Source organism: Azolla caroliniana, unplaced genomic scaffold (assembly GCF_043228905.1).
Source record: "Azolla caroliniana isolate FFs.n. ecotype wild unplaced genomic scaffold, voAzoCaro1.0.p SCAF_10, whole genome shotgun sequence".
NCBI classification, from domain to species: Eukaryota; Viridiplantae; Streptophyta; class Polypodiopsida; order Salviniales; family Salviniaceae; genus Azolla; species Azolla caroliniana.
In genome coordinates this window covers 5396529-5422901 of record NW_028230445.1, presented here as the reverse complement: position 1 = coordinate 5422901, position 26373 = coordinate 5396529, and the positions used below count along the sequence as shown (strand labels likewise).

At 42.1% G+C, this 26373-nt stretch overlaps 2 protein-coding genes across 5 annotated transcripts; one reads left to right on the top strand and one right to left on the bottom strand.

Annotated features, from left to right (window-relative positions):
• The first annotated feature begins 16241 nt into the window (after positions 1-16241).
• Positions 16242-20092, top strand: ALS3 (aluminum sensitive 3). Of its 2 annotated transcripts, none has more exons than XM_087326254.1 (3): positions 16242-16588; positions 17988-18237; positions 19255-20092. In XM_087326254.1, exons 1-3 carry the CDS (start codon positions 16319-16321, stop codon positions 19563-19565), a joined length of 831 nt encoding a protein of 276 aa, XP_087182380.1. In that variant the 5' UTR covers positions 16242-16318; the 3' UTR covers positions 19566-20092. The 2 variants fall into 2 exon arrangements, with proteins under 2 accessions (XP_087182380.1, XP_087182379.1); XM_087326253.1 differs by having other exon boundaries at positions 16246-16588; positions 17988-18233; positions 19251-20092.
• A 1427-nt stretch (positions 20093-21519) lies between these two features.
• LOC147858830 (RNA-binding protein 2-like) lies at positions 21520-26261 on the bottom strand. 3 transcript variants are annotated; one of them, XM_087325400.1, is made up of 7 exons: positions 26083-26261; positions 25411-25523; positions 24704-24761; positions 24422-24619; positions 24256-24317; positions 23829-23910; positions 22525-22968 (listed from the first exon to the last, which is right to left on the bottom strand). In XM_087325400.1, the coding sequence occupies exons 1-7, from the start codon at positions 26156-26158 to the stop codon at positions 22784-22786; spliced, it is 774 nt and encodes a 257-aa protein (XP_087181526.1). In that variant the 5' UTR covers positions 26159-26261; the 3' UTR covers positions 22525-22783. The 3 variants fall into 3 exon arrangements, with proteins under 3 accessions (XP_087181527.1, XP_087181526.1, XP_087181525.1); XM_087325401.1 differs by lacking the exon at positions 22525-22968 and adding an exon at positions 21520-21975 and having other exon boundaries at positions 24422-24761; XM_087325399.1 differs by having other exon boundaries at positions 24422-24761.
• Between the last annotated feature and the right edge of the window lie 112 nt (positions 26262-26373).

Here is a 26373-nt window from a genome sequence, read left to right as displayed (position 1 = left end):
TTTCGCTACGAGTCGAGCTTTGTAGTGGTTTACGGAGCCATCGGCGTGTACTTCACCTTGTAGATCCATCTGCATCCGATCGCCTTTTTGTGTGGTGAGGTGGGAAAGAGATCCCACATCTCGTTCTTCCGTAGTGCCTGCATCTCCTCGTTCATTGCTTTGATCCATCGTGGTCCTTCGTGGCTTCCGAAAAGGTTTCCGGCTCCCGTACTATCGCTACCTTCATCATAAAGGTGTAATGTGTTGAGGAATACGCGGAATAGTCTTCGGCAATAACCGAAGAGTGAATCGCTTTGTACAGTCGAACACAGAAGAAATGAAAATGGAGGTAAGTGCACAAACAGAAAGAAAAAAGAGAATACACAGGATATTAACGTGGAAAACCCTGAGAGGGAAAAACCATGAGAGTCCACAGACTCCAACCTATCACTATATCACAATGATTACAACAGTGAGCTCATGGAGGCAACAACCTCGTGCTCACGATCTTCGCCATAAGTTACAATAGAGGCAACGACCTCTCTATATCTCGAGCTCTCTCTCTCTCTCTCTCTCTCTCTGTATACGGTTGCTCTCTCACAATCGCGACAATGACAATGACAACAACACCTTATACTAAGTTTGCCCTAAGTCATATTTATACTAATATGACTTTCCGGATATTTACAAATATAGCCCCGATGGACTCTCAGAAACATATTTACGAATATGTCCCTTCATCCGGTGATCACTCCTCACCGGGCCTGCATCATCCAGCGCTTGTCGGGCACACATCATCCGCTTCTCACCGGGTCTTCACCATCCGGCTCTTGTCGGGTACTCGTCATCTGGTTCTCACCAGGTCCTCCGTAGCCGAGTACTCGTCATCCGGTTCTCACCGGGTCTTCCGTAGCCGGGTACTCGTCATCCGGTTCTTTTTACTTCCATCTGGAGGGACGTGTTTCCTAACAAACTCCCCCTTCACTCCGGCATGGGATGTCTTACTAGTCTGATCCGCTTTCGACATGCATCCAGCTTGTCGGGTATCATTACTTTGGTCAGCATATCTGACCCGTTCTAGGTCGTGTGGATCTTCGTCAGCGCGAACTCCTCGTCATCTACTCTTTCCCGGAGCCAAGGATACCTTCGCTGGATATGCTTCGTCCGGGAATGATAGGCCGCATTCTTAGCAAGATGGATGGCACTTTGACTGTTGCAATAGAACCGGTATTCATTTTGTCGGATACCAAGCTCTCCGATGAAGTCCTTCATCCATAATATTTCCTTGCCGGCTTCCACAGCCGCCATGTACTCCGCCTCCGTGGTTGACAACACAACCGTCTTCTGCAGCCTCGACTGCCACGAAACAGCTCCCCCTGCATATGTCATTACATACCCAGATGTAGACCGGTTGGTATCCACATCAGTCGACATGTCCGAATCGGTAAAACCGTCAACTTGAGGTTTACCGGAGCCGAATCGGAGACACATATTCGAAGTGCCCTTCAAGTACCGGAGTATCCATTTGACCGTGTTCCAGTGCTCCTTGCCGGGATTGCTCATAAACCGGCTCACCACTCCGACTACGTATCCTATATCCGATCGGGTACACACCATTGCGTACATTAAGCTCCCGATGGCAGAGGCATATGGAACCTTCATCATATCATCCTTCTCTGCTTTCGTCTTCGGGCTTTGCTTACCGGATAATCTGCAGTTTGCTGGGAGTGTCGATCCGACCAGTTTCGCTTCTAACATGTTGAACCACTGAAGCACCTTTGTCACGTACTTCTCCTGTGACAACCACAATTGCTTCGTTGGCCGGTTCCGGATGATATGCATCCCCAGCATCTGTCTTGCCGGACCCAAGTCTTTCATTGCAAAGGTTCGGTTGAGAGCCTTCTTCAGCATCCGTATTCGGGCTTGGTTCCGTCCGACGATCAACATGTCGTCCACGTACAGAAGGAGTATCAGGAAGTCGCCTCCTTCGAACTTCTTCACAAACATGTAGTGATCAGCCTGCGTCTTGTGGTACCCTTGATCGGTCATGAAGGAGTCGAACTTCCGGTACCATTGTCTGGGAGCATGCTTTTGTCCGTACAAGCTCTTCTTCAACCGGCATACTATGTGCTCCTTCTCTTTCTCCACAAATCCTTCTGGTTGCTGCATGTAGATCTCCTCTTCGAGGTCACCGTGAAGGAATGTCGTCTTCACGTCCAGCTGCTCTACCTTGAGGTCCATGCTTGCCGCTATACTCAGCACCGTCCAGATGGAGGTCATCTCTACTACCGGGGCAAATATCTCGTCGAAGTCCACGCCCTTCTTCTGTTGGAACCACTTCACCATGATCTTGGCTTTGTATCTCGGGGGGTTGCCGGCATCTCCCGGTTTCAACTTGTACACCCACTTATTTCGGAGTGCCCGCTTTCCTTTCGACAACTCCACCAATTCGTACGTATGGTTCTCATGCAGGGAATCCATCTCACCCTGCATGGCACTTAACCATTTGCGGTTGTGGGTGTCATCCTTCGCTTCTTCGAAGCTTTCTGGCTCCCCCTCATCGATTAGCAGCATATGCTCTATATCCAGAAATCTCCGGGGGGGCCTTCTCTCTCTGAGAGGATATCTCCGTCTTTGGGCTTCGATAACCGACTCCTCCATTTGCTCTTTATCTGAATCCGATTCGGGGTCTTGGCCGGTTCCGGTTTCAGCTTCCTCTACTTCTTCTTCTACCAGTTCAGTATCCTCACCGTAACCGGCTGGTTCCTCGAGTGCTAACCGGTCTCTTGCCGGTTGGGTCTGCTCATCGTAGAATCGATCCTTACCAGTTGACTCGGAGTTCATTATCTTCTTCTCCGACTCCCAGTCGGCGAGCATCTTGTCCTCCATGAAGATAATATCTCGACTCCGGAATACCTTCTTGTCGACCAGGTCCCACACTCAGTAGCCGAACTCCTCGTCGTCGTAACCGAGGAATATGCATGGCCGGGTCTTCGGATCTAGTTTTCCTCTCCGGTCCTTAGCTACATGCACGTACGCAAGACACCCGAACACCTTCAGATACCGGTAGGACACTTCCTTACCGGTCCAGACTCTCTGTGGCTTGTCTCCGTCCAAGGGTACTGAGGGTGATCTGTTTATCACATATGTCGCCGTCGACAGTGCCTCAGCCCAAAACTTCTTGGGTAGTTTTGCATGCGCCAGCATACTCCGGACCCTCTCCATTATGGTCTGGTTCATCCTCTCGGCCAGCCCGTTTAGTTCCGGCGTCTTTGGCATGGTAAATTCGAGCCGGATTCCCTTCGAGCAACAGTACTCCTCGAACTGCCCATGGTATTCTCCTCCATTATCTGCTCGAACCGCCTTCAGCTTCCGGCCGGTTTCTCTTTCCACTCTCGCGTGGAGCTCTTTGAAGACGGATAACACTTGATCCTTCGTCTTCACTAGTGTGGCCCACAGCTTCCGGTTGTGGTCATCTATGAACGTCACAAAGTACTGCGATCCGGCATGTGACTTCGTGTCCACTTGACATACATCAGTATGCACCAACTCCAGTGTGCATTACGTCTCATCGGTGGCCTCGATCGGAAGGAGGTCCGGTTTTGTTTACCGGCCAGACAATCAATGCACTTCTCCAAGTGCACGTTCTTCACTGGAATGAGGTTGTCGTCTGCAAGCCTCTTCATCCCCTTCTCGCTCATGTGACACAGCCTCTTGTGCCACAACTCACCGGCAGTGTCGGATGCCACGTTCACTTCTTCCGGGCATAACCGGGCATTCATCAGGTACAACGTGTTGACCTTCCGGGCCCGAGCCACAATCAAGCTCCCTTTGTTGAACTTCATAACACCGCTCCGGATGCTACCCGTGTAGCCTTCATCATCTAGCCGATCGGCTAATATCAGGTTCAGACGAACCTCCGGAACGTGTTGGACATCCTTCAGCATCAGCTTGCATCCGGTTGGCGTTGTCAACCACACGTCTCCTATGCCGACAATTCGGCATGTACCTTCATTCCCCATCCGGACACAGTCGTGATCACCGGCTGAGTAGGATGAGAAGCATTTCTAGTCCGGGGTAAGGTGGAATGACGCTCCGGAGTCGACCACCCACGTCATCTCGTCGCCGGCAAGGTTTAGCTCACTCTCCTCGGTGATGAGCATCAACTCTTCTTCACTTGCCGCGATTGCCATCGTTCCCTTCTAGTCCGGCCCCCTCCGGTCTTTACCGTTCCGGTCCGGTGTTCGCTTCGAATCGGTACCGTTGGTTTCCATGTCTTTTCGGAAGTGCCGACAGTTCTTCTGGAAGTGCCCCGGCTTGCCGCAATAGAAGCAAGTAGGCCTCCCTCTTGACTTTGACCGTGTCCCCGACTTTTCCCGGTTTTGGGGACTACGGTTCCTTTGTCTTCCGCGTTCCGATTCGGTAAGAAGCGCTTTGGAATCGGAGTTCGTATCCTTATCTTTCCGACGCGCATCCTCATCTAGCAAGCTCGACTTCACTCTTGCTAGGGATAACCGTTTCCCTTCCGGCCCAACGTTGCCCAAAGTGACAACCAATGTCTCCCAGCTATCTGGGAGGGAACCGAGCAGGAGTAGCGCTAGTACCTCATCGGCGAGAGGTACTTCCAATGATGTTTCCTGGTGTATCAGCCCCTGGAAGGCATTCATGTGCTCCGCCATGCTGGAGCCATCTTGGTACCGGAGTCTTACTAGCTTCCGGAATACCGAAACCTGGTTAACAGCATTTTTGTTCTAAAACATAATGTCGATCTTCTCCCAAAGCTCATGAGCCTTGCTCTCTTCATTGAATTTGTTGTATAGGCTCATGTCGATGAAGCACCGTATGTACGTCGTTGTCTTCATGTGCATGACCTCCCATATCGTGGCATCGATTTTGTCCAGTCTCTTGTCCCCGAACTGAACCGGCAACCAAAGATCTTTGACCACGAGCATGTCCCTCATCTTCGACTTCCATACTGAATAATTGGAGCCGGTGAGCTTGAACATGCCGCCCAACGAATCGTCCATTGTTCTATGTCGGTTCACTCTGATACCACTTTGTTGAGGAATACACGGAATAGTCTCCGGCAACAACCAAAGAGTGAATCACTTTGTACAATTGAACACAGAAGAAATGAAAATGGAGGTAAGTGCACAAACAGAAAGAAAAAAGAGAATACACAGGATATTAACGTGGAAAACCCTGAGAGGGAAAAATCACGGGAGTCCACAGACTCCAACCTATCACTATATCACAATGATTACAACAGTGAGCTCATGGAGGCAACGACCTCGAGCTCACGATCTTTGCCACAGGCAGCGATTACAACAGAGGCAACGACCTCTCTATATCTCGAGCTCACTCTCTCTCTCTCTCTCTCTCTCTCTCTCTCTCTCTCTCTGTACACGGTTGCTCTCTCACAATCGCGACAACAACAATGACAACAACACCTTATACTAAGTTTGCCCTAAGTCATATTTATACTAATATGACTTTTCAGATATTTACAAATATAGCCCCGATGGACTCTCAGAAACATATTTACGAATATGTCCCTTCATCCGGTGAGCACTCCTCACCGGGCCTGCATCATCCAGCGCTTGTCGGGCACACGTCATCCGGTTCTCACCGGGTCTTCCGTTGCCGGGTACTCCACATCCGGTTCTCACCGGGTCTTCACCATCTGGCTCTTGCCGAGTACTCTTCATCCGGTTCTCACCAAGTCCTCCATAGCCGGATACTCGTCATCCGGTTCTTTTTACTTCCATCCGGAGGGATCTGTTTCCTAACATAATGGTACACCATATAATCGTTGTAGCCGAATCGGCTTACAGGGTTCTTTTCACGGGTGGATCGGCGGAGCTTTTCATTTGTAGAGATGAGGGCTTTCTTAGCTCCGATTGGTACCTCAAAACCGCCGAACTCACTGTCGAGTGAGTGAGCCGACGCATCATCGTCGAAGTGATCGTCTACGTATTCCGCCATTTTTTATTTGCCTTTGTCCATCTTCGGGCTACGCCGTGATGTGCTTTGATCACTCAAAGGCTCTTGTGGTCTGCTCAGTCGGGTCGTGATCGGACTTTCTTCGAACATGCGCGTAAGGCGATCTTCATCCTCTATCTCTTGTTCGGTGGATTCCGGGTCGAGCGGAGTCAGAGTTGAAGTTGTCTCTGGTGCGTACCAGGATGCGGACTCGTCAAAAATGACGTCTCGACTTACTCGAGATTTTCGAGCTGAGGGGTTGTAGCACTTGTACCCCATTTGCTCCAGTGAGTATCCTACGAGGATACGTTTCTCCGACTTCGGTTCGAGCTTTTGACGCTTCTCGTCGGGGATGTGCACGTACGCAATGGAGCCAAATCTCCAAACATGTGATAGGTTCGGCTTCTTTCCGAAGAATTTTTCGTGCGGAGTGACCTCATGCACACTGGATGTTGTGCACCAGTTCATTAGGTAGATGGCCGTATTTGCAGCTTCGGCCCAATAAGACTTGGGCATATGCTTCTCATTCATCATTGCCCGCGCTACTTCGAGGATGTGCCGATTTTTGCGCTCGGCTACCCCGTTTTGTTGCGGAGTGTGTCAGCAAGTGAATTCTCGCCGAATTCCTTCCTTTCGGAGATACGCCGTGAAATCGTCTGTGAAGTACTCCTTGCCGCCATCCGATCGAAGACAACGTACATGTCAGCCCGTGGCTTTCTTGACTTCATTCTTGAAATTTTGGAAGTGTCCGAACACTTCGTTATTTTGCCACATTGGATATATCCAAGTGTGCCTAGAAAAGTCGTCGATGAAGAGCACGTAATATCGGCATCCGCCGAATGTCGCCGTTTGAGCCGGACCCCATACATCAGAATGAATTACGTCTAGTACGCCTTTGCTCACGTTCCACTCCTTCGGAAATGGGTGTCGGTGTTGCTTACCGAATTGGCACGCTTCGCATACACCTTCAATATCCTTCTCTTTGAATGTCGGGAGTCCGATGACGACTCCTTTCGATTTCATTGCTTTGAGTTTGTTGAGATTAATGTGGCTGATTCGCTTATGCCATAGCTCTATGTCGGAGTCGGCTTTCGTGCTTTTCGTGAACATGGCGGATTTCATCTCATGCAAATCGAGAATGAACATCCGGCCCTCTCTTCTTCCGCGTGCAATGATTCGGCCTTCTTTTTCGATGAAGCACCCTTCTTGGTCGAATCGTACTTGCATCCCTTGCTCAACCATTTGGCCGACCGAGACCAAAACCTTTGTGATGGTGGGAACATGCAAGACATTTTTAATGTATGTTTTCTTACCTCTTTCGCCGAACGGAACATTGCCGATGTGCCGAATCGGGTGTGTAGTGTCATCTCTAGTTTCGACATAACCGGGTCGCTCCGGCTCTCGAAGTTCGAGAAACCATTCTTTATGGGATGTCATATGGTTTGAGGCTCCGGAGTCAACAAACCATATGTCCTCCGGATTGAGGGCACTAGTTGAGGTAGAGGCCGACATAGAGTTTGCTCTATGTTTCATCATGAACATTCCGCCACGGTCGGAGTTGTATGCGTACATTCCGCCATTGTATGCGTACATTCCGCCACGATCCTCGTAGTCGGAGTTGTGCCCGTACATTCCGTTATACTCTTCGTAGTCGGAATTGTGCGCGCAATTCGTGAGTTATCGGCTTGTGGAAGCTGATTCACGCATCTTCTTTCGGCACTCTTCTTCGTGGTGGCTGAGCTTTCCGCAATATCCGCATTCGGTTGCGTTTTGATGGCTCGGGCCGGAGTGGAAGCTCCCCCTTCTTGCGAAGGTTCCTCGTTGGCTTCCATTTTGCGGCCAAAATTGGGAGTTGTTATCGTAGGTCGGACCTTGTCCGCCTTGTCCTTGGCCGAATCGGCCTCTGGATCGTCTGCGTCCTCTTCCTCTGTTCGAGTGCGTGTAGAGCATGTGGCCTTCCGACTCATTGCTCCTTGTACGCACGTGGTTTTCTTCGACCAATAGCATTGATTGGAGCTCAAAGAAGGAGGTAGATTTCTCCCGTGCTAGAACGGCGGTTCGCATCGCGCCGAACCGTGGTGCGAGGCCGCCAAGGCATATTTGCACCATCTCATCATCATCTATACTTACGCTTATTGAGCTGAGCGAGTCGCAAAGCTCCTTGATCTTCAAGGTGTATGTCATGATGGACATGTCCCTTTGTTGAATGTTGTTCAACTCTTGGCGGAGTTGAAGCTTCCTTGCAGTCATGTTGGCGGCGAAAATCTTTCATAGATTTTCCCACGCTTCCTTTGGCGTCTTGGCTTCACGAATGTAGCCGAGCATGTGATCATGAACACACGTCGCCAAGAAATATATCACGCGGCTTGCAGCTTGCTCCCATGTCGCATATGCGGGAGCCGTTTCGACGGGTCGGTCTTCATGTGCTCCTTTGATGTAGCTCCAATAACCTTGTCCGACAAGGTATTGGTGCATCTTGTACTCCCAAGATGCGAAGTTGTTTCGATCCAACTTCTCGGTAGGGAGAGTGCTCCCCATTTGAGTATTCATTATGTCGATTCTTCTTCTTCTTCTTCTCTCTTCGAATGCGAGCTATGTAGCGAAGCTACGATAGTGATGAGCTGGTTCTTGGTCGTCGGCGTGGAGCACAACACACGATCACGATGAGGCGAATGGGCTAGATCGAGCTACCAAATCACTCTGATACTATGTAAAGAATCAAGAGATGGATTCTTGTGAAGCGGAAGAGATGTGAGTTGTGTGTGTGTGTAAGAGAGAGAGAGAGAGTGAGTGAAACACAGAGAATACGCAAGGTAAAAGTATATTAACAAAGGAGAAAGACTCAACATTATACAAGGTGGGAGGAGGGTGCTTTATGTAGTCACCCTCTCTCTTCATTAACTAGAAGCCTCATGGAGCATGGGGAATGTGAAAGCTCATCAGTTATGTGTCATAGAATATGATTCTATGACTCATACTAAATGCTAGAATACAAAGTGGTGACATAATGGTGACTCTTGACCGTTGGAGTGTATCTTCACTCTCAAGGTGAGTTCACACACTAGACCAAGTTGAGCTTAATTCTCAACAGTGCTTAGAGATTTTTTTAGCTTGAACAAATAGTGGTATTTGTATTTAAGTCATTGAGCAAAGTCGAGGAAATGCCTCTTTTCTGAGTAGGGGAAAATTGTGGTATTTGTGAAAACTCATAATAAGAAGAGAAACACACAAGTTTTTGTTATTTGTTGCGATCAAAGTATAAATGCCTTGTTGCCATGTAGCATTGGATTGTGAATAATGTGCATGTTGTCACAACCCAAGCTTTGAAGACGATGTCAATTTGGAAGAAAAGAAGATAATAACAAAGGAGAAGACAAGAATTTCTATTACCGGAAACCAAGATTACATGGTTGTTGAAGACTGGTGTTGAACCGGAATGTCTCTTTGGTCAATGTGGACAATGTATTGCTATATGTCCTGGACCACCACAATATAGGCAAAGTCGATTTGCTCGACGTCGTTGTTTCTCGGCTTCGGACAAAGGACCTTGACGACGTGCTACATCAATCTCCATTGGAGTAGGTCCATTAAAAGAATTAGGATTAGGAACTTGCATTGGTCCTAAAGGTGGTGAGGCTAATGTTGAAGCAAATGCTTGCTCAAATCTAAGGCGTGTTGACGTTTGTTGGTGCTCAGAACATCTTTCAAACAAACGATTGTCACATCAAACTGCGTGGCTAATAGGTTCTGTCAGTGATTTAGGTTCATCATGAAATGTTAGGAGCAAGTATTTGACATCATTGCGCAAACCATGGCGAAGCAAGTCCATCAAAGCCGGTTCATCGCAAGGGATATCACAAGCAAGAAAACGAAAATCTGTTGCATAAGCTGAGGTTGGCCGATCTCTTTGGCGCAGTGAATCTTTTTTATTGTTGTTCTTACACTATCAATATCACCAAAACTAGCTTGGAATTCGTTGATAAAGGTATCAAAGTTTTCTAGTATTGGGGACTTCTTCTCTAGCAATGGTGCAAACCATGCTAGTGCGGTTCCTGTCAATAATGTTCCAGGAACTAACCCCACTCGAGTTGCATCACTTGGATATCGGTTGGGATGCATATGAATTCTAGGTGTGCCTGATTTAAGAATCCTAGAAATTGAGACCTTGTACCATCAAACTTTGTTGGCAAACTAATTTTGGGTTCCTTCAACAAACTTTAAGAGGTTGAAGCTTGTTGTCAAAGAGATAACACAACAGCTTCAAGTTGTTGGACACATTTCGAGAGTTCCTCATGTTGTTGTGCCTTTTCAACACTCATTTGTTGCAAGTCGCCAAGAAGTTTTTGATTCTCTTGTTCCAATGCAACAAATTTTTTTGTTAAGAGGTCAAGTTCTGATAGAATACAAATATACTCTTGTTTACTAAAGGTCTCCATTGCGACGGGAAAATTTGAATAGATACTCGAGAAAAACAAATGTGGATTCCGGTTCACAATGACAATAAATAATAAAAAACAAGAAGACAAGAATTTCTATTACCGGAAACCAAGATTACAAGGTTGCTGAAGACTAGAGTTGAACCATTCCAGTTCAACACTAAGTAGATCTTCCACTTATATAGTGTACATAGGATTGTGCATGATCACCATTTGGCATACATGTTGTGTGCCACTTGGCGTACATCCATGCATGCCATTTGGCGGTCATCTATTGTGTCTAGTGCACATAATTCTTGAATGATAATAATATGAAAATATGTTTTTTAATTAAAATAAGTTTGTGTATTAGTTAGAGTGTGAGACCCTTGGTTTAAAGGTTAGAAGTTAAAATCTTGATATTGACATTTTGTGACGCATGCATTGCAACTTGTCAAATTTTGGAAATGGTTGTGGAGTATGCAGTTGCCGAAAAAAGTTATTTGTTTTTATTGGCTACTGATGCATTATGCACTTCTTGTTGGTGATTGGTTGAGGCAAAATCAGCAATATGCTTGCGGAATGCATTGTGGTGCACCTATGGAATTTAGTTTGCATGTGTTTTGATTATGTCCTAGGATTAAGCAATTTCGGAGTAAGTTATTTTTATTGCTGAGACAACGTTATTCTGATTCTATTTTCTCTTGGGGTGCAGTATTATAGGGCATCCTTTATGGAGATGTTATGAGGTATGAAAGTACGCATGCTTCTCATGTCTTTCACTTTTCCTGTGGACACCTCTATCTCACCTCATTTCCATCTTCTATTTGATGGTTCATAATTGAAAATCTAGTTATTTGGCATGCTATTACGTCGTTGGATCTTTGGATAATATGGAAAGCGAGATGTGATGTTGTTTTTAACAATGCTCACATACATCTCTACACCATGTTTATTGAATTTTGGATGTTATTTGTCCACACAATACGTGGTCAATATGATGATCTGTAGGGTTCGACTAAATCTGTTCTATGGCAACGTTATGTGGCCTTTAAGAAACAATGGCAAGGGCTTCACTTATTTTCAGATACAACTTCTGGTTTGAGGTGGAATTATACCATGCCTTCCTTTCTATTCCATAGCTCATAGTTATTGCTCCACTTGTTTCATATATGACATCATCTTTTTGATCATATGCTTATACTAGCCTTTGTATCACAATAGAAGTGAGATGAAATGTCTCCTTTTGTTTTCTCTATGTACAATTCTCAAGTAATATACTTTTTTTTTTTTTAAACATAAGTTTTTTAGTGAAGGTAGACAATTATATTCATAGGAACCATGGAGTAGGTGTAGATAGTGGTATTTGTAACAAACTTATAATAAGAGGAGAAACACGCTAGGTTCTTAGCAGAGGCAAATAGCGATGACGTGATGTGGTACGACCAAAGGTAGAAAAAGGAAAAAGTGATGGTTCAGTCACAATCACAAAAAGATATGTATATATAATAAATAAACCGATAGTGGTGTCATGATGTGGCATGGCCAAAGGTAGCAAACGGAAAAGTGATGGACGAGTGTATACCACGGTGCGAATTGAAGATTATTTATTACTTTTTTTTTGGAAGAAAAAGAGGGAATGAAAGCATTAAATGCTGGCAAAATTAGGCACCTCTTTTTTCTATAAAGGAAAGAGAAGAGGGCTTATTTCGGATCATCCATTATGCGGTTTGGGGTGTCATCTTGTGAACCTCATGCTAATCACATGTTTTGATCCTAACCTCACATGTTAATCATTATTCGACTTGTTAGTCCCGTCGACTCTAGGAGCTTTTGAGCTTGTGGAGCCTTCAACTCTGGTGACCATTTAACTCTGAAGACCCTTCAAGTTTGAAGACCTTTTAACTCCCAGGAACCTTCAAGTCTCCAAAAGTCCATGCCCTCCAAGTTTTCCATCCTCCCTAGTCTTTCCATTCTCCCTAGTCAAAGAAGCCATGTGGTCCCACTTGAGTAGCACATGCATGCATGTGTATACAACATAATTTGGTGAACCCTGGCGTGAAAGAGTGGCAGAGCATGATGACAATGGCCAAGGATGATTTCGCAGAGATGATGTCAAGGATGATGATGGGTTTGGCGAGGGAAAGAGAAAAATGAGAAGCAACTCAACATGTCGTCAAGAGCATTGTCGTAATAACTCATGTACTTGTGCTACTTGAGCGGGACCATGGGAAACTAGGACCAGGAAGGACACAAGGACTTGGAAGGTGTGGACGTTAGGTCCTGGGCTCAAAGGATAAGGCTCAAACTCAAGGGGAGCAGAAAGTCGAAGGGAGCCCAAAGTCAAAAGCTCTTCAAACTCGATGGCTCTTCACACTCGAAAGCTCTTTTGATGGGAAGGGAGCGACAACCCGAATGATGATTAACATCTGAGGATAAGATTTTAATACGCGATTAAGGGAATGTACACAAGATTAAGATGAAAATGTGAGGAAAATATATAAGTGATCTCTTTACAAATTAGGGTTTACAATGATTAGAGATAGAGTATCGTGATTTCAGTGGTTTTTACAAAATGGCCATGTATGATTAGAGGACAAAAAAAAACAATAGTGGAGACTATGGAGTTTCTGGTGAAAGTGAGTCAAGTGAGCCGTTGGGACCACGACTACCAGCATTGACTACGTCGTTCGCATGAAGATGTAGTGTTCTAGTGCCACATTCCCTTCCCTTCAATGACTGGAGTGTGAGGTAGCCCAACCCTTCTCTCGAAACCGCTAACGTGTAACATTCTCCATTGCAAAGAAGAACACCAAACCTCAAAAGTAGACATAAGTAGGTGAATAGTTCAATAATTTTAAGAAGCTACCAAAGAAGAATATCAATCAAAACCCCTAAAAGGGAGAAGAACTAAGAGAACTCCTCACAAAGAAGATGGAAAATAAACCCCAAATCCTCAAGTACAATGAGGAGGAGAAGAAGAAAAGAGTAAGAGGCAAAAATCTAAAGTTCGAATAGGAAGAAGAAGAGGAAAGGAAACCTAATGGTATGCTCCAAAACTCAAAGTGGGCGACCTCTAATGGTAAACCCCAAACCAAAATTGGACGAGGTGCCTAATCCCAGCATTCAAAGGGAATAAATAGTTCTTAATCCACACCGCCTATCAGAGATTCAAACTCTACACCTTTTCAACCTATTAATGAATAACTCTAATAACTAGGCTATTCACTTTTATTTATTATCTAAAATATAAAAAAAACTTTTTTCCTCTTCTCCTCTTTTTTTAGAGAAAACGAGGTGCCTAATTCCGACATTCAAAGGGAATAAATAGTTCTTAATCTACACCGTGCTATCAAATATTCAAACTTTACACCTTTTCAACCTAATGAATAGCTCCCGATTGAGAAGGACAATGAATGTGAGGCCTATATGGTTGAGGAGGTAGCTACGAAAAATGACATCATGGAGGAAGTGGCTATGGACAACATGTCAAATGAGGACGGCAAAGACGCTTGGACTTCCTCCTCACAAGTTCTAGAGACTTGGGTAATGGTGGATGAGGACATATCGGTCAATGGAGAAAGGACCATCACTGAAGAGATAGGCCCTAACCAAAGTTAGATCCAAGAGCAGGAGGTGGCAACAAGGAAGCGAAGGTAAAAAAACCCAATACAAAGGGTGATGAGGCCAAACAAAGCACAACAATGCATGACAAGGGCCAAATAGGCCGGGAGAAGATAAAGGGTGTTCCTCCGGATGTGATTGTGACATCCAACTCGAACAAGGACACTATCACAAAGATAAAAGGAAAGGTGGTAAACTCTAATGCGAGTGCATACTACGAAAGAGGGCAAAGGAGGAAACATGCAATGTGGTAGTCTAAGGGCCTAAATGGGACTCGCATGTACTTGAAGAAGAGGCTACAACAAGTAGTCAAAGTCAACATTTGGATGGGACCCAACAAAGGCAAGAGCGGATCATCAGATGAAGCAAGGCCAATTTAAGTGCCTTGACCAAGGAGACAGTAGGAACGAGGGTGCCATATTCGTGGTGCATGAAGGGTTATGCTCAAGGAAAGCGGACAAGGACACGACAATTGGTCATGGTGGTGCAAAGTGTGGGCAAAAGGTATGGTGGATAGGATGGCGAAAATGGTTTTGGTGGGAGAATGGACGTGATCAAGATGGAGAAACAAAGATTACACATGCGAGACGCAAGAAGTCAAGGATTTGAAGGCTAACTACCTTTGTCCCCGCCAATCATCCTCTTTTCATGACACATGTCGAAGGATGTGTGGTTCTGAGGGGGTGGATGTCATCATGTGGTGTGGGCTAGAGGTTAGAGCCCTTATTAGACTTTGCACTATGGGTACAGAGTTTGAATCTCTGCAACATGGTGCGAATTAAGGACTATTTATTCCTTTTTCTTTTTCAAAGAAAAGTAGGGAATAAAAGCATTAAATGCCAAAATTAGGCGGATCTTTTTCCTATAAAAGGAAGAGAAGAGGGCTTATTTTGGGTCGCCCATTTTACAGTTTGGGGCGTACCAATAAGGGTCGCTCATTTTGTTTTTCAAGAGTGCACCATCAGGGTTTTGGGAGGTCTTTCTTCTTCTTCTTCTTCTTCTTCTCCTCCTCCTCCTCCTCAATGTATTAAGGTCTTACGGTTTTATTAAATTCCTCTTCTTCTCAAACATTAGGGTCCTTAGTTCTTGCCAATTCTTTAGCGAGATCCATTACATGTTGATGGATTCAAATGAGAGGTTCGGCAAGCTCGCGCACCACTCGTATCATGTATTTTGATCCAAAACTCACACGTTAATCGTTGTTCGACGCGTCACTCCCTTCGACTCTAGGAGTCTTCGAATCTGTGGAGCCTTTGAAATTGAGGAGCCTTCGACTCTTGGTCTTAATATTGTGTGAACCCTTCGTAATCTCATGATCGCGTATTTTGATCCAAACCTCATGCATTAATCCTTGTTCGAAGCGTCACTCCCATTGACTCTGGGAGCCTTCGAGTCTGTAGAGCCTCGAACCTTGGTCTTAATATTTTGTAAACCCCTCGTAATTTCGTGAACCTCATGTTAATCGCATATTTTGATCCAAACCTCACACGTTAATCATTGTTCGGCTCATCACTCCCTTCAACTAGACCAGGAGCCTTCAACTCTTGGTCTTAATATTTTGTGAACCCCTCACACTCTCGTGAACCTCATGCGAATCGCGTATTTTGATCCAAACCTCACGTCGCGTTAATCATTGTTCGACTCATCACTCTAAGACTCTAAGAGCCAAGTTCGAGTCTGTGGAGCCTTCGACTCCAGTGAGTCTGTCGAGTCTATGGAGCATTCGACTTCGACGAGCCTTTCGAGTCTAAAGAGCCGTTGAGACTGAATCTACCTTTCAACTCACGAGAGCCTTCGAGACTTTTGAACGTTCGTGCCCTCGTAGTCTTTGAGTTGCTCCCTAGTCCAAGAGCCCCATGGCCCCGCGTGAGTAGCACACGCACGCGGTTTTACGTGGTGTAACAATATTCATAATCATAGAAACCATCACAAGTCTGAGAGGCTCTTGGGTGAAGGGCAGATGATGGGATTTGTGAAAACCAGTTTAAAAGAGGAGAGAGAGAGATATGCATGGCTTTTTGAGGAGAGGAGGGGCATGGACTGCTATTTCTCATAAACCCAGATTCCTCTGCGAGTAGAGTCAAATATACCCTGCCAACTATCAAGTTTGATGTTTTTCCTGCGTTGACAGATCCCGAGTTTTCCATTGATTTCATAGTTTCAGGAATTCGAAAGCCCACATTTCCTGCATATCGATCTTCACGGCTTGGCTTGTCTCTAATGTGCAAAAACAGAAGAAGACAAGCAGCAGTAGAAGAAGAAGAAATCGAATAAACAGAAACAGAAACAGAAGAAGAAGAAGAAGAAGAAGAGGATCCATGATTATGATTATGATGGATTCTCTATTAACGAATGATTATCTTTCTGCTTTGGAAGACTTTGCACGTGGTATGATCAAACCGGTGGCTGCTCTGGCGATTGTTGTGTTGGCCATCACCTTGTCTATAATACAGAGGCTGAAGATTGAGAAGGATATGGCATATGCTATTCTTCGATCTTTCATTCAACTTTCCATCATTGGGTTCGTCTTGGAATTCATTTTCTCTCAAGGAAATGTGATCTACATCCTCCTTGCCTACCTTTTCATGGTGAGTTTGACTTACTGTCTTTCTTCCTATAATAATCTTCGCTATAATCTATGATGATGTTTTTCTCTTTGCAACTAGATATTTTTATTGGTTCAAGCATACAGTTAGTTTAAATCTGGATTTCTTTAAATGGTTTTACTGTTAAAAATGGAAGGATTTCAAGGGTTTCTTGCTCTTATGCTTTCTTGGCAATGCAAAAATTTGATGTTTTGAGCATCCAAATTTACTTCAGATGAGTTCAGATTTGTTTGAATGATTTATTGTTCCAGTTGGAGTACTTGAAAGGATTCTTGCTATTATGCTCCCTCTACAATGGAAAATTTTGATGTTTTGAGTATTCAGATTTCCATTGATTGAATTGTGATTTGTTAACATTATTTATGGTTCAATTGAAATATAATATAGATACTTGATGCTTCTTTTTGCAATGAAATTGTTGGTGGTTGCTTCATTGATTTATGTCATTTGCGTTTTATTTTCATGAATTCTGATCCCATGGAAGTGGGGTAGACAGTGCCACATCATTTTGAGATGAAATTTTCTTCTTCTACTACTAATCTTTGCTGTAATGCTTTGTTTGCAATGAATTGCAAATTAAATTCCTTTTTTATTATTAATTGAGCATTTGTTAAGTTGGGCTTAGCATGAATGATCTGTGCCCAATGAAAGTGTGCTAGGAGATTTGGAGTTCTAATGCTTTATTTGTGATGAAAACAATTTTATAAAAATTAGTGCAGTTGAGCTTCTTCAATGATTTATGTTTCCAATGAGATTGAAATATCAATTCTCCGATTCTTGTTATAGTGCTTTCTTGGCAATGAAAACTATTTGATGCTTTGAGCAGCTCACTAGTTATGTTGAGCTTTATTTGAAGAACTTCTGAAAGTGGCTATCAATTTCTTGGTAACAAAAACTTGATGGTTGAGCTCTTGCTTAATTAAGTGGGGATTTCTTTCAATGAAATAATAAACACTAACAAACCTCATAAATATATGTGAGTTGGGTTTATTGCAACAAATCTTACTTAGTTTCCTCAAGTTTTGTTATACTATAATGTTCGCAAATGCCCGAGTTCTCATTATTTCCCTAAATGCCCTTGGACAACCCTTGAAATGGTAACATTTGTTTTATTGGAGCAACTATATGGTGCATTCGTTCGTGTTTTGTTTACCTACTATATATTCTATTTCAGCAATTGTATGATCAATCCATCCCCTCTGTCTCTCTTTCAAGGGGTTGACAAAGGGCATTTGGAAGAATGACGAAAATTCAGGGGTATTTCAGGATATAAAAGAAAATTGCTGGTATTTTGGGGGGTTCCCCACCTAATTTATTTATCGGTGTATTGGGGCAAATCGGGGAAATTTTAGAACTAAAACAGCTTTGTGATATTGTACAGGTGGCAGTTGCGGGATACACGGCAGGGCAGAGAGCTAAACATGTCCCACATGGGAAATATGTTGCTGGGGCTTCTATACTACTAGGGACATCCATCACAATGATGCTTCTCGTTGTCTTGAGAGTCTTCCCTTTCACACCTCGCTATATCATCCCTATAGCTGGCATGATGGTCGGAAACTCGATGACTACCACGGGAGTTACCCTAAGACGCCTCCGTGACGACCTTAAAATCCAGCAAAGTCTGGTCAGTAGTACATAGTAAAGTTTTTTTTTTTGGGCCCACTTTTTCTATTGTTTTACGTTGATTACGCAACAAGCTTAGTTTTCATTTCAGCTTTTTCTCTTTGTCCATTTTGTTCTACCATATCAAAATCGCCCCATCTATGAAACTAGACCGAGTGCTTTGTAACGATTGTTAGACCTCCGTGGACATTAATTTATCATCATCATCTCCCTAGTCGTTGCCATGGTGATTTATACCATAGCATCAAAGTCATAAAATTGTGAGCATGCAAACTCGATCCTCACCATGGAGCTTGTCTGCACATCCTATAGATCAGATTTCAGTCCCATGGACATTAAAAAATCTACATAATCTCTCTTTTCTCATTGCTCACATCTTGTTGGGGCCGTAGTTTTGCGTTGTTCCTATTTCTTAACCTTGTCGTGTTTGTTCTCTGTTCTCACTGGTCGTTTGAGTGCACACCTTGTGGGCAGCATTAAAATTTTCCTTTGTTGATTCCTTTTTTCCTATTCCCACTTCTACTTTGATTTCACACTTTATGCTGAGCATCGGATTTTTTCTCTCCTCCCATTGGTAGTTTAAGTCAGTTGGCATTGTAGTTCTTCATTGTTCTTATTGCTAGTTGAGTTAACACCCTATAGGCTTTCAATGTTCTGTGTCATCTCATTGCTAGTTAACTTGATGCCTTGTTATTCGAGGTTTTGCCTCTCTTAGTTGCTATTTTGATCAGACAACTTTGGCAGACATTGTTGTTTTCCTCATGGACAATTATCTGTTCTAATTGTTAGTTCATTTCTTGTCTTCATATGTTATGGTCAATGAAGTTTTTCCTTGTGTGCATCAGAGTTTTCTTCTCCTCTCATGGCTACTTTGACCCCCACATATTTCTGATTATTTGGAGTTTGTCTCTCTTCTCATTGCTACATGAGTTTAAACCTTGTTGACATTTTTTTTTTGCTCTTTTCTCATCGTTTGTTGAATTGACACCTTGTGGGGGCTCTTGTGTTACTGTACTAGGTAGAGACAGCACTAGCCTTAGGAGCAACCCCAAGACAAGCCACTATCAAGCAAGTGAGAAGGGCATTGGTTGTCGCCCTTGCGCCGGTGATAGATAATGCAAAAACGGTTGGCTTGATTAGTCTTCCAGGAGCAATGACAGGATTAATAATGGGTGGGGCATCTCCGATCGAAGCTATTCAACTTCAAATTGTTGTCATGAATATGATGCTTGGTGCTTCTACTTTCAGTTGTGTTACTTCAACATATCTTAGCTGGCCCTTCTTCTTCACGAAGGCTTACCAGCTACAGAGTAAGGTCTTTGTGGATGAATGAATACCGACAAATATATTGTGTGGTCTAGTTGGATCTCAACAGCTACTTTAGAGGGGCACTAGAGAATTGTCCCCAGAACATATGATTAACCACATTCTTTTACATTACTCACATATAGAATCCATTGATGATGACATGAGATTTACATGGTGAAGAGACAGAAATGGGCCTGGATCTATAATGGTGAAGCTTATCAGAATGATATATAGACCTTTCTTATTCCTAGTAAAATAATTTTCCACCTATCTTTTCTGTACCTTGTAAAATGAGAAGATGAGACGCAATGTCAACATATGCATGTAGGTGCAATGGGTCTCAGCCTCCTCGAGATGAAAAGGTGGTTATAGATTATTATGCTCTTCTGCATTGATATTATCCTATGGCATACCTATCAGACTTCCAATGTTTACTTATATATACCCATAATAAAACAAGCACTCAAAAGTGATCGGTATCCATGATAATGGATCCAATTTGGATGATAACTATCAACGCAAAGCTTTCAACTTTTAGTTTGGGTTTTTGAATATCCATGTTTATATTGTTTTATCAAATGCTCTCTATTTATGTTACACATGTTAATGTTGTAGACATTCAAGACAAATTCAAAAAATTATTGGTAGGATATAATCAGCTATTAGATATTCACTGTTTGATTTCTTGACTTCAATGCTCAGCTTCATTGCACTGTATCTTCACTCCACATGTGGTCCTACTGTAACCACAGAGTAGTATAAAATTTTCCATATTTTATTAGTTATCCCTATCAACTACCAACTTATAACAATGTTCAAGGATAATAAGTGGATACATTTCTGAATAAATCCATTCATTTATTGAAAGTGATGATTATGTTGCCAACTCATAGACCAAAGCAAACTTCGAGTTCTTATAATTTAGCTCAAAGCTTTTATTGATTCATTTATCTATTTATATTGATGATTAAATCACTAACTAGATAGTAGTAACTTTGAGCTCTCATACATGAAGTTGATCTTACTTATTTCAGGCATTTTTGTTACCGCGCCATAACTTTATAAGAGAATTGTCTTAGCAGCAAAGAATCCAAAGTGCTTTCATTACAGTGACTGTTCTTATTGATGAGCCATGACCTCAAATACACAATAATATATGACACAATCATGGAAGGCAATGTACATAACTTAGGAGACAACATCGTTACCCAATAGAGGTTTGTAATTGATCATTCAATTATCATTATAATTAGGACCAAATGTAATATCACAAAGTCAGCTTGTAGAGAAACCAATTGCTTTGATATGCTTGAGCAAACGCAAGTCATAACTAGAGTTACAAATCAATGCATCTATTTTAATACAAATTACTAAACATCCCACAATTTGAACAATTGTGGAATTAGAGATTTGAGGCGTTTTATCAACATGCACTACTTACTCTTGGTTATTGAATATGTTGCTGAATACCCTCTCCACATTGGATAAATATACATTAGTTCCCATGAAAATCTTCCTATGTTGAGGAGCTCAAAGACCATGCTTGGCTCATATCACATCACTAACTGCATTTGCTTGTCTTATTTAAATTTCCATTTAAACACATTCGGCACCTCAACTACAGTATATTATTAACATTGTCAGCAAAATATTCTTAGCAAAGTAAACACAACAATCTTTATACTTTCAATCCAAACATGATTCGTAATACATTCCAAGGATGGATAGAAACTTATTTGTGGTAAAGAGCACACAAATTTTCATTCCCGACATTCATAATAGTAGCAAAAGCTAAATTAATGACATTGCATAGCATCAAATTGTATTGTGAAGGCATCACATTGTAGTATGTATCCATGGATTGGAGAATGTAAAATATTAATTCCCAGTAAACACGCATGCATTGATAAGCTTGGAATCATATGTTCTGCAACATTTTACAGTGTTAATAGAGTTTTTGAAAACAATGGAGAGTACCCTTCTGCGCCCAAGTTTAACAGGCTCAATTTCCTACTCCATAGATAGGAGGTAAATGGTTAATGCCAATGGGAATAAAGAATGTTGAGTTCATTCACATTCGCCTGAGCAAAAACAGTTTAAACAAACCGAAACAATCAAACTCATAAAAAGTGGTGGCTGGCATATTGAACCAAGCCTTCTATATATAGTAGAGGATAGTATGGTATAACACCTCTCTTTATATGCTGACTTCGGCATCATCCAAAGTAACCATATGGTAAACAATCGACTGTGATGCTACACATCAAACATCAGTTCAATTTCCAGCTCCACATAGTAGGTTAACTAGTTGATGCCAGCAAGCACAACTAACAATGGGAATAAACAATAGATGTGGTAGCAGTTCCAGTTCACTCACATATGCCAGATAATAGTGACATGATCAGTTTTACATCTGACAGGTTAATCTGTGCAACCTGAAACAAAATAGTTTGAAACTGAAACAACCAACCTCATAAAAAGGAATGGCTGGCATATAGAGCTGAGTATTCTAGATATAGAAGATGATGGCCTGGTGCTCCCTTTATGCTCAAATCAATTATGTTCAAAATAAATATAAAGTAAATTGCCTGAGCTATACTCCAAGAAGGAAAAATTAGCAATAATAACAGAGGGTGAATAAAATAGACGGGGTAGTTTGCAAGCAGAATCAAAAAAAGATATAATGGAATTTGACCTCACATTCATTCCCACAATTTCCAACTATATATATGGTGATAAAAAGTATATGATCCAACTGTATCTAGTAATATACCCAGTAGATATACAAACTAGCCCTATCATTGGATGCAGCAGGTACATTGCTACTTTATCTCCATGAAGACAAACAGGGGCAATGATCACAGACTGCATATAAACCCATGCCATATATGGATATCTTTCCAGGTTCTAGACACTACTAACGATAAGTCAAACCGTCAAATTAAAAGCAATTAAGATACCAATCTGAGCCGTAAAATTAAAAGTGATTAAAATACGAATCTGATTAGTAAGCAAGCCCAAATCGAGCATATAATGATAAACATACAGAACGTGTCGTCTAAGCCTTAGGGTACATTCACTTGATAAACACGGCTCACACAAAACATGTCGTCAGAGGTACATTCGCTTTTTATAGATTGATCATACTAATATTAACTTAATCCCCATGATCAAAGCATATATATGTTTAGCCTGATTTCAGATCACATCGCGCACGTGAGAAAGTTAAGTTACGACTAGGAATCAATGTCGAAACGGACGGTTAGAATTGAAAGAGTCACGACCACGGCCCCGTCCCCGTCCCCGACCCCCTTGAGGAGCCTCACGTGGACCCGGAATATCACGTGAAGGAGGGCGAGTCCCCGGGAAACGAGAATACTGCAATCGTAGCATTTCGGAACTTCCGTCTGTTTCGTCGAACTTATATCCTGAAAAACGATTTTTATGATTTACGTGGTAGGTTTTGAGCGAAGGTGGAAAAGAAGCCGCCGACGAACTAGATATACGTTTCAAAACTTAGATGTTAGCCAGAAAAATGCAGAATAATAATATCTTTTTAACTAGGCGAAAAAAGTGACGCGCTATTAATGAGTGCAATCAGTAGCTCTACTTTAAAAAGAACCCTTAGAATGACAACACTGTTATAACTTCCCAGAAAGTGGCCTGTTATCAATGATCCAATACCTTCTACTAAACGATTGAATTCAGTGGATTGATAAGGATAAATGTTAAGTGAGAACACTGTATGAAAGAACGCACCATGGACAAATCGAAGGAATGATTACTCATCATTTGCAATGAGTGTCCTTAGAAACAACAGGGCCAAGTAATATATCAGACATCGCAACAAACACCTCCAAATTTGGTTGGATATATAGCACGTGTAAAACTTTTTTTAAATAAACTTTTCTCCTGCGTTCTTAAGACTGACTACTCAGAAATTACTATTAAGGACTAAGGATTTGCCCTTAGTAACATGCGACTGCAAGAAAATAATGATGAAAACAGATATAAACAATTTTATTACAGCCAATATTTTGAGCTATTGGCCGGTTGAAGCCTCTAAACAATGGTAAGTAAATTTCATAATGGCTGTTGGCAATATCAAGAAAATACCTACCAATGCCATAAAAAATAACTGCTCTGCATGGACTTGTAAGTATATCCGTCATAATTTTAGCCAATGAAAAATTTGACAATTAAGTCGCTTGAAACCTCCTTAGGTCTATAAACAAAAACATTTCAAACATTGAATTGTATATGAGACATTGTAAACACCATAACATACCTTGTAAGGCCTCCAATGCAATTGAAGCACACTTTGGATCTGTGAAGTCTACGAAGCACAGTGTAAACTGATCCCCTCCAGGCTGAACATTTGCAAAATGAAACAGCATCAAGAATCAAAAGACCAGAAACAAAATACTTGATAGCTTTAAAATCATTGAGAAACAACTTCAACAAATGAATGCATGAAAAGCAAGACTTGGCTTCAAAACACATACACACTACAAAAAGTTCTGAAACCTTGATTAGGTGTAACTGGTTGACTCACATATTACTCCTAATAAGTGAACACCTAAGCTCTAGTTAAAAGTAGTTAACTGAATCGTTGCCACTAATTGACTCACAGGTTAGACCAATTAAAAGCAGTGTATCTGTCTACAAAAATCTCTTGAAACTTTGTTATATGGGACAAAAGCTAATCAACTAACCCGTTTCGCATCTTTGCGCACTAATCGTATGTCCTTAAATCCAACAAAAGGTCGAAAGATATCTAGAATTCCACATTGAGGAGACTTACATACATCATTAAAAAATAGAATAAAAACCTGTGAAATTAGCAATCATTGATAAAAGAAGGAGATTAGATATGGATACGAGCTGCTTCTCTTCGAGTACAATCTGAGGGAATTCCTTCCACATACAAAGTCGGTGTAGCATCAGGAGGGACTACTCCAAGGCCTGCTGGTCCTCCAAGTAGAGAATCATGCCCGTGATGATAATCTAGTCTCCCTCCACCACTCATTTGGGGTGGTTTTAGAATACCTCGTTCAGACCCTCCAGGTATTTGCCCTCCTTGAGGACCATTCAAAGAAGATAAACCCATGTTTGGAAGGCCAAGATTACCAGAAGGATTAATACTTGAGAAAGGCTGCCCACCTCCTCCAAATCCTACCATATCCGAGCCAGAAATTGTGCCACCTGATCCATATGCATTCTGGAAAACAATGCAATAAATTAAGACTCGTTGACATTCCCTCAGAAAAGAAAATGCATCAAGAAAAATAAAAAAGACAAACTTCTTGAAAATTGAAAGCAAACTTTAAAATCCAGGAAAATGCATGAAAATAAAGATATGGACTTTTCAGAACTCCACAAAAATTTATTAGGTGGGTTCATTATAAGCACACCTGCTACATTGTGTGCATTCAAGGTCTACTTTAAGACCACCTTTTCTGTTGATTTTTAGTTAAAGATGTCCTTGTTTTATTCAATCTTAAAAAACTCTTTTAAATATAGAAAATGTAAACACAATTTCAAGTACAAACACGAGAAAGGGGTACATAAAAACTACCCTTTAAAGTGATGGATAATGACACATATTTCATAGTGACCCCCCCCAAAAAGTGCATCAAACCTAAGGTCAGGAAATATCCAAAAATGATAAAGAATCAGCGCTGTGTCCAAGTTGAGGACACGCATTCTCTTCAAACTACAAGAGAATGTATCCAACTAATGACAAGAAAACAAATCAAACTAAAAGTAAATGAATTTTTTGGATACTTCACGAAAATGCACCGACAATGCCAATGGGATTTTGTCAATGTTTTTAAGCAATTGAAGAGTTAATTCATAAAACTACATACCATGTTCCCTCCAAACCCTAGAGATTCCGGTTCTCTCCATGAGAAGCGTCCATCTCTACCATCATATCGAGGCTCTTCAGACTGCAAAATTCCAGTGCCTGGAGGAATATCCTCTGCAAAAATTGAGGTAATTATGGGTGAAAATGAAGCAAAAGAATTTGAGGATATTCTCTTTGGTGCAACATTGACATTGTACATTAAACAGTCTTACAAATAAGGTAAAAACAGTCATCCGAAGTTTTCACAGATGAGGTAGAGGACAATTGGAGATGTTTTCTGGTCAAGAAAAGAGAAAGCTGGATGTTTTCGTGATAGGAGAGTCATAAAAACGAATATTTTGAGCTTTTATACATGTGAGATTTTCTTTCAGTTTGAAGCACAAAATTCAGAGGATTTTTTGCAAATCCTAAAGAGAAAATTCACGATTTTTTAGGAAATGACAAAACTTGTTTACAGATCGTATAGAGAAAATTCACGGTTTTTTAACAGAAAAGAAAGTCAAATCGCAGCTTATTGTGATACAATTAGACAAAGCAAAATACGATGAAATCCAAGGTTCTTTATGTAGATCGAAAATTTACAGAGGAGACAGTCATATAATTTAAACAGATCTAAAAGAACGGAAGGAAAATGAAAAAAATTATACGTAAACACATGATTGCGGATACATACCGTGTTCTGCACGAGGCCTCTTGGGCGGAACTGAGAGAGGAGGAGCTCGGTCTGAGAAGCGCCAATAATCCGCCATAAACTATCTGCAGGGAGAAGGGGAGAAGGAGAGAAGAGACACAGACACAGATCTGAGAAACCCTAAAAACCTGCGCTCGTCTTTCTTCTTGCAGATGAGAACGCGCAATGAAAGAGAAAAGGCGAAAGTAAAAACAAAACAAAACAAAAAAAGCAAAGAAAACAAGTTTAGGGAAATTATGCAAAAAAATACCCTTGCACTTCAATTTCCAATAA

Bases quoted from the DNA above. Each gene is read 5' to 3' on its own strand.
- ALS3 (XM_087326254.1), top strand. From the start codon at position 16,319: ATGATTATGATTATGATGGATTCTCTATTAACGAATGATTATCTTTCT. The intron at 16,589-17,987 runs GTGAGTTTGACT...GATATTGTACAG, and splicing joins TCCTTGCCTACCTTTTCATG to GTGGCAGTTGCGGGATACAC. The intron at 18,238-19,254 runs GTAGTACATAGT...TGTACTAGGTAG, and splicing joins AATCCAGCAAAGTCTGGTCA to AGACAGCACTAGCCTTAGGA.
- LOC147858830 (XM_087325399.1), bottom strand. From the start codon at position 26,158: ATGGCGGATTATTGGCGCTTCTCAGACCGAGCTCCTCCTCTCTCAGTT. The intron at 25,524-26,082 runs GTATGTATCCGC...CAATTTTTGCAG, and splicing joins GAGGCCTCGTGCAGAACACG to AGGATATTCCTCCAGGCACT. The intron at 24,762-25,410 runs GTATGTAGTTTT...ATTGTTTTCCAG, and splicing joins TAGGGTTTGGAGGGAACATG to AATGCATATGGATCAGGTGG.